General features: G+C 35.8%; 1 protein-coding gene across 1 annotated transcript in view; it reads left to right on the top strand.

The window, feature by feature from the left end:
• The window catches only part of LOC102833226 (disintegrin and metalloproteinase domain-containing protein 18-like), a gene marked incomplete at its 5' end in the record, with an annotated part of 250534 nt that overhangs the window by 113114 nt on the left and 129104 nt on the right, over positions 1-8316 (top strand). The window contains one exon of the mRNA XM_006859992.1: positions 5159-5354. Within this exon, the coding sequence (XP_006860054.1) occupies positions 5159-5354 (196 nt within the window). The remainder of the gene's footprint in view (positions 1-5158; positions 5355-8316) is intronic.

Raw genomic sequence — 8316 nt, 5'->3', positions numbered from 1 at the left:
GAGATGGATCAGCCAGGTGACATCATTGATGGTGTCAAGTGTGGCGGCCGTAGTGAGGTTGGCCCAGGATCAGACATTGTTTCATTCTGCTGTGCATGGGGTCACTATGAGTCGGTTCCGAATCGATGGCACCTGACAACAACAACATTGATACTTTGTTTCCAGTTTCTGCAGTCTAATCACCAGTAACTATTAATGCATCTTCATTGAGTGTTTGAATAATTTCAGACTCCAAAAGTTGGTAAAATGTCTTCAATTCTTTATCTTTGATGTTAATGGTTGGCATGTAAATTTGAATAAAATAATCATATTATTTGGTCTTATTTTAGGCATATGGATATTATCCTATCACTGACCCTATTGTACTGTAGGATAGATTTTGAAATGTTCTTTTTGACAATGTGCGTGACTCTTCAATTTACCTATTCCAGCACAATATATCATGTGATTGTCTGATTCAAGATGGCCACTGGCAGTCCAAATCAGCTTGCTAATTTCTTGGATGTCTATCTTCAAGCTTTGTATTTCATTTTTAATTACTTCCAAGTTCCTAAATCCGTACTTAGTCCGTTCTATGTTCTAAACATTAATGGATGTTTGAATATTTTTCTTCTCATTTTGTGTCATACAACATCAGCATATTAATGCCTCCAAAGCTTTAATCCATTCACATCATTAAGGTTCACTCTACTGGAGGAAGCAGCTCTTCCCCACTAGTATCTTGAGTGCCTTCCAACCTTAGGGGCTCATCCTCTATCGTTCTATTAGACAATGTTCCACTTCTATTTATAAGGCTTTAACTGGACTTTCTCTTCTTTTTTCCTTTTTAATAAATAAATTGCCTTCCTTCCACATCTGACTTATTTCTGCTGAAGCCTGTCCACCATCGGCATCTATCCTGGTATTTGAAATCTGATGGCATAGCTTCTAGTATCATAACAATATGCAAACCACCACAGTATAACAACTTGAGTGGTGGCAATAAGGTGTAGCATATATTAACTAAAGTTCAGCTTTGGTAGGGACTTACTTAATGTGCATTGAGTCTTTGATTTCCTTTGGAAATGCTCCCATTCAAATTTTCTTTTTAGCCACATCTGAGAGGAGAATTTGGAAACATTTTTCTTGTGGGTATTCTTCCTTTTATCATCCCAGTTTTCATTTTGGTACTTTTAAGAGTCAATGACAAACATAAATGCTGATTAGTTAGTTATTATTGATTGTCAGATAATTTTTTTCTCTATGTGACTAAACTCTCATTTGCTTTGTGGCATGGCATTTTTATGTTTTAGGGGCTTGTAAACAAAGTCAACGGTTATATTGCTTTAAAGTGCATAAATGTAGACGTTAGTTTAGAGTTTCTACTCTTAGCTGTAGACGTTGTTGCTTTTCCTTGCTCAAGATCTATCATTTTGGCCTTTGTCTTCACACCTGTAGGTTGAAATAATAAAGCTTTGCCAAACAGTTCATTTACCAGTGACAGGGACTTTTCTTTAATCAGGTGAAATCCATACTGAAAACTGTGGCCTTTGATCTTCATCAATAAGTATATTAAGTCCTCTTTACTTCCAGCAAGAAAGTTTGTATCATTTCCATATCTCAGGTGGTTACTGAGTCTTCCTCCAATGCTGATGACATATTCTTCTTCATATAATCCAGCTTCTTGGATTATTGCGTAGTATATAGATTGAATATGCATGATGAAAATATACAACCTTCTTGTACACCTTTCCTGATTTTAAACCATACAGTATCTCCTTGTTCTCTTCTAACTACTGTCTTTTGGACTATGTACAGTTTCCTAATGAACACAATTAAGTGTGCCAGAATATCCATTCTTTGCAACCACAAAGTTGAAAGTTTTTGTATAGTCAATAAAGCACAAAGAAACATCTTTCTTGTATTCTCTGCTTTCAGCCAAGATTTATGTGACATCAGCAATGATATCCTTAATCCCACATCCTCTTCTTAAATTTCTGGTAGCTCCCTGTCTATATACTGTTGCACCATTTATGGATTGTCCTCAGAAAATTTTTACTTGAATGATACAATGATGTTCAATGATTTCTACATTCCATTTGGTTCACCTGTCTTTGTAATGGGCACAAATATTGATCTTTTTCAGTCAATTGGCCAGGTAGGTGTCTTCCTTTTTTTTTTTTTTTTTTTGCGTAAGCGAGTGGGGGCCTCTAGTGATGCATCAGTTTATTGAAAGACTTTTATTTGTGTTCTGCCTATTTGTTGAAGTCTTTTGCTTTTTGCCAATATCTTCAGTGCAGTTTGGACATCTTCCTTCAGTACTAACAGTTTTTGATCATATGCACTTCTTGAAATCATTAAATATCAACCATTACTTTTTTGGTAGAATGACTGTGTGTGTGCTCTTTCCATCTTCTCTTGATGCTTTCTGCATCATTCAGTATTTTGCCTTTTGTTGTTGTTAAGTACCATTGAATCAGTTCTGAATCATAGCAATCCTGTATAAGATTTCTGAGACTTTAAATCTTTGTAGGAGCCCAAAGCCTCATCTTTCCCCTGTGGAGAAGCTGATGAGCTTGAACTGCCGACCTTGTTGTTCTCAGTCCTGTGCTAATTGCATGAAGTCACCATGCTACCCATTTGGCCAATAGAATTCTTTGATATTGCTTGAAATAAAAATTGAGGATTGAAATTTTTCTTCAGTTCTTTCAGCTTGAGAAATGCTGAGCATGTTCTTCTACTTGAACTTTTAATCATAAAACTTTATTTTGTCTTCTTGAGCGGTCCTTTGTAATTTTCTGTTCAGATCTTTTATTTTCTTATTTCTTCTAGCTACCTTAGTATCTCTTTGCTCAAAAACTAGTTTTAGAATCTCTTCTGACATACGTTTTTTTCTTTTCTTTCTTTGTTGTCTTTTCAATGACCTTTTATTTTCACTGTATGATGTTCTTAATGTCATCCTACAATTCTTCTGGTCTTTGGTCATTAGTGTCTACAACATCAAATCTATAATCTAAATGGTCTCTACATTGAGGTGGGATATATTCAAGGCCATAATGTGTCTCTCGTGAACTTTTAATTTTGTTCAGCTTCAACCTAAACTTGCAAATGAGCAATTGGTCTGTTCTGAAGTCTGCCCTGGCCTAGTTTTGGCTAATGATAATGAGCTTCTCCACCATCTACTGGTACAGATGCCATCAAACTTAATTCCTGTGTGTTGCATCTGGTGAGGTCCGTGTGTATAGTCATCCTTTTTTAAACAAAACAAAACTTTTATTGTGAATTGAGTGAAGGGTTACAGACAGAATCATCAGTTTTACATTTAACAAATCACAACATTTTGTTTCATCACAATGATTACAATCCCCTCCATAAAACAACAGTTGTCTTGCTTCTCCCTGTGGTTTCTGTCTGCCTTCTACCTACCTTCCCCTCTCTTCTCAAATTTATCCTTAGAAAAATTCTGCCCTTTTGATTTTGAATGATTGACCATTCCATGGTGAGCATACCTTACTAATGTTGTTATTGCCCTGTCTACTTACTGCTTGACTGAAAATTCAGCCATGAGGTTGGATTCCTTTCCAGACCTTAGACCTTAAAGGTGGTTGATGGCCCTAGGCAGGTTTTTCCAGTCTCTTTATGGCTAGTATATCCAGTCTGGTTTTTTTGTTTTTGTTTTTAATAATTTTGAGTTTTGTTCCACATTTTCGCCTACTTTTACTGGGAATGATAAGAACTGAAAAGGCTTGGAACCAATGGATTATGGGACATATGCGCATCAGTCTCCTTGACTCTGAGACCAGAAGAACTAGACAGTACCCAGTTACCATGACCAACTTTTTTGGAAGGGATCACATTATAATCACCTATTATGCCATTTAAAAATGTTATTTGCTTTAAATAAATCATTGGTATTGCCAAATTCTATTGTGTGTTTTCCAGCATCATTTCTATCACTAAGGTAATATTTTTACTTTTTATTCCAATTTTCACATTCCAATCACCAGGAATTATAAATGCATTTTGTTTGCATGTTTGGTCAATTTCAGGCTGAACAGGTTGGTAGAATTCTTCAATTTTATCATCACTGGCTTTAGTATTTGATGAGTAAATTTGAATAATAGTGGCATTAACTTGTAGGTCTTTGGATATTATCACATTGTTGATAGCACTGTTCTTCAAGATAGAGCTTGAAGTATTCTCTTTGACAATGAATGCAATGCCATTCCACTTCAATTTGACATTACTGGAATAGTAAACCATGTAATTGCCTGATTCAAAATGGCAAATAGTTTCCACTTCATCTCACTAGTGGCTAAGATAATTTTTATGTGTTCTTTTCATTTTTGACAACTTTCAGTTTTCCTAGGTCCATAATGTATACATTCCACATTCTGATTATTAATGAATACTTACAGATAATTTTCTTATTTTGATTTTTGACCAACTGCAAATGAAGTTCCTGAAAGCTTTGCTCCATTCACATCATTATGGTCAATCCTACTTTTAGTAGGTAGCTCTACCTCAGTCACATTTTGAATGCTTTCCAACTAGAGGGGTTATCTTCCAGCACTATGTCTGAGAATATTCTGCTGCTGTTACTTAGATGTTCAGTGACTTAAACTTTCTTCAGATGTTACCCTATTATCCTTCTTCCTTCGTGTCTTATTCTAGAAGCTCCACTGAAATTTGTCCACATGGTGACCCTGCTGGTATTTAAAAAATGGGTGGCATAGATCCCAGCATCATAGTAACATGAAAGCAACAAACGGAAAGATGAGTAGTGTCGTCTTTCACAAAAGCTTTTAAATAAATCCATTAGTTAATTTTAAATAATTAAAACTGCAATAGTGGTGGACATAGTATATACAAATGCAATGTCTCTATTTTGTTTTCTTGAATTTTGGTTTGTTGCTGTCGTTAAGTGTCATAGAGTCGGTTCCGACTCATAGCGAACCTGTACAGGGTTTCCGAGGCTGTAAATCTTTACGGGAGCAGAAAGCCTCTTCTATCTCCTGTGGAACAGCTGGTAGTTTCGAACTGCTGACCATGAGAATAGCAGCCCAAATCGTAACCACTACGCTACCATAGCCCCTTAAATTTTGGTTTAGCTATTTATATATATATATAGTTTTGTTTTATTTATTTATTTATTTTTTCTGTTTTCTTTTACTCACAGCTACATGACCATGGACATGTATGTAGGAAAAGCCAAGATCCATGTGATTTTACTGAATACTGTAATGGGACATCTGAATTTTGTGTTCCTGATATTAAATCTGCTAACTTAGAACCTTGCTTGAATTACACTGCTTATTGCTATGATGGACAGTGCCGAAGTTTGGATGCACAGTGTACACGCTTATTTGGAAAATGTAATAGTCCTTTTATTCTACTCTGTTAATTTATGCATTGAGAAACACTCATTTTTCTGATATTTGTTCTCTTTTTTCTTTCACTGATTTCCCCACCCTGCCCCCCAATTCTGGTAGATGTATGTAAAGCAAAACAAATAACTTTTGAACAATTTATACAGGTATGTATCAATGATTGTATTAATCAAGATTTGCAACCATTTTTGCTACTGTTTTCCAAATATTTCTACCACCATTAACTTAAACTGTCTTGTCCATACATAAAAACTCCAACTTTCCCTTTCCTTACCACACTTGATACCATCAATAATTTTTTGTTTCTATATATTTGTCCTTTTATGACTGGCTTTGCTCAGTTTACGGCTTGCAAGTTTTCATCTATGCTGTGGCATGCTTTAGTACTTCATTTTCCTATGGTGGAGTAATCCTCCATTGTATGTACATACAACATATCAATTTATTTGTTTATAAACATTTTGGTTGTTTGTATTTTTTGATAATGGGGGACTACTGCTGTAATGGTCATTGCTGTACATTTGTAAGTTTGTGTCATTCAAGTTCCTTTGATATATATCTAAGAGTAAATTTGCTGTATTATATTGCAGTTCTAGGAGTCCTGGTGTGGTGCTGTAGGATAATCACTGGACTGTAAGGTTAGTGTGAATGACCAGGTTGGTGGTTCAAACTCACCAGCCACTTCTCTGAAACACTATACAAAATTGCTATGAGTTTGACAGCACTCAACAACAAACATAGTAGTTCTATATTCAACTTTTTGTGGCATCAAGGAACTCTTTTCCACAGTGGCTGCAGCATTGTCTATACACAGCAGCAGTGGATGAGTGTTCTGATTACTCCACAACCTTGTCAACACCTGTTGTTTTCTTTGCTTTTTCATTGTTGTTGTTGTTAAGAGCCATCGAGTTTGTACGGACTCATAGTGATCTTATGCACAGCAGAATGAAACATTGCCCTATCCCGGGTCAACCTCACTATCGTTGTCACGCTTGAGCCTATTGATGCTGCCACTTTGCCAATCCATCTTGCTGGGAGTCTTCCTTTTTTCTCTGACCCTCCACCTTACCAAACATGATATCCTTCTCCAGTGACGGGTCCCTCCTGACAATATGTCCTAAGTATGAGCGACTAAATTTGGCCATCTGGACTTCCAAGGAGCACTCTGGCTTCATTTCTTCCAATACAGATTTGTTTGTTCTTTTGGCAACCCATGGCACTTTCAATATTCTCCTCCAACACCATAACTCAAAACCATCAATTTTTCTACGGTCTTCCTTATTCACTGTCCAGCTTTCACATGCATTTGAGGTTATTGAAAATACCATGGCTTGGTTCAGGCACACCTTAGTCTTCAAGCTGACATCTTTGCTCTTCAACACTTTAAAAAGGTCTTGTGCAGAAGATTTGCTTAATGCAATACGCCATTTTATCTCTTGACTGCTGCTTTCCTGAGTGTTGATAATTGATCCAAGAAGAATGAAGTCCTTGACAACTTCAATCTTTTCTCCATTGATAAGAATGTTGTTTATTGGTCCAGTAGTGAAGATTTTTGTTTTCTTTACATTGAGATGCAATCCATACCAAAGACTGTGCTCTTTGATCTTCATCAGTAAATATTTTAAGTCTTCACTTGAGGTGAAATGTTATTTCACTATTATTTTGTTTTGAAACCCTATCCAGGGTTGCTATGAATCACAATCAACTTGACAGCACTTAACAATTACAATAATTAAAGAGGAATCCTGGTGCCACACTGTGTGATAAGAACTAAACAGCTAGCTACAAAGTTGGTGGTTCAGACCCACTAGTTGCTCCTCAGAAACCCTATGCAAGGTCCTTATAAGTCAGAACTGACTTTATTGTATGTATCAAGAGCTAATGGAATTGAATATTTTTCATTTGCCTTCTAGCTTTTTTAATATCCATGTTGATTAAATGTCTTTGGCCATTTTTTTTTTTTTTCATTTGGGTTGCTTGACTTTTGTTGTTTTGTTGTATAAATATTTTATATATTTCACTACTATCAGATATATGGGTCCAATATATTTTATCTCATTTTGTATTCTTTTATTTCACTATTTTGATAAAGTCCTTTTGTAAAATGAATTTCATTCTTGTGAGGTCACATCTATGAGTTTTTCATTTTTATGCATTGCCTTTTTCATGGCCTATTGCTAAAAGTTAGATCTCACAGTCTCAACCCTATCTTTCCTTCTAAAAATATATTCTGATTTTAGTTTACATATTTAGGCCCTCAATTCATTTGGGGTTGTGTATGTTGTGAGACATGAGTCTTGATTTGTTGTTCTACATGAAGAAATCCAATATTCCAAATACATTTTTTTTTTTTTGCATTCCATTTTGTCTTTTTTTAAAAAAAAGCTTTTATTGTGAATTGAGTGATAGTCTATAGTCTACATGGCAGAGTGCTGCTTCTCTTGTTAGCATCCTATGTTCTGCTGATTTTCTTCCTCTTGCTGGTCCTAGGGTCCTTTGTTCCTGAAATGTAAGAATAACTACTCCCCACTTTTTGTCACACAATTTATATCTTTACACTTGTGACAGTTGCAATTTATTATGATAACAATTACTCATTATTGAATCAAAAGAATCCTATCCCCATTTCCTTTCACCAGATCTATCTAGACAAGATAAAAACTGGGGATTCTACCGTCCCCTGCTTGCTCTGAAACTATACTCCCTCTTGAAAACTTGTAAGCCAGACACTCCATGCCTTTATTACTCCCCTCCCCCCATTTTAGGTAGCCAATGTCTAAGTTGTATGTCCCTATCAACCCTGTGCACTGAGGAGATAGGTTTTGTCCTTGATTTGCAGACCCCTTCTCTCTCTGTTGGTGTTTTCTTTATCTTTCTCTAGTTGAGTTCTAATCATCAATATATCCAAGCTAGGTCAAATGGGTATTATCTGCAAGTTTGGGCATTC

The sequence above is a fragment of the Chrysochloris asiatica genome, unplaced genomic scaffold (assembly GCF_000296735.1).
Source record: "Chrysochloris asiatica unplaced genomic scaffold, ChrAsi1.0 scaffold00035, whole genome shotgun sequence".
In the NCBI taxonomy this organism is placed as follows: domain Eukaryota; kingdom Metazoa; phylum Chordata; class Mammalia; order Afrosoricida; family Chrysochloridae; genus Chrysochloris; species Chrysochloris asiatica.
The sequence above is the reverse complement of the archived record's forward strand: the minus strand, read 5'-3'. Positions and strand labels throughout refer to the sequence as shown.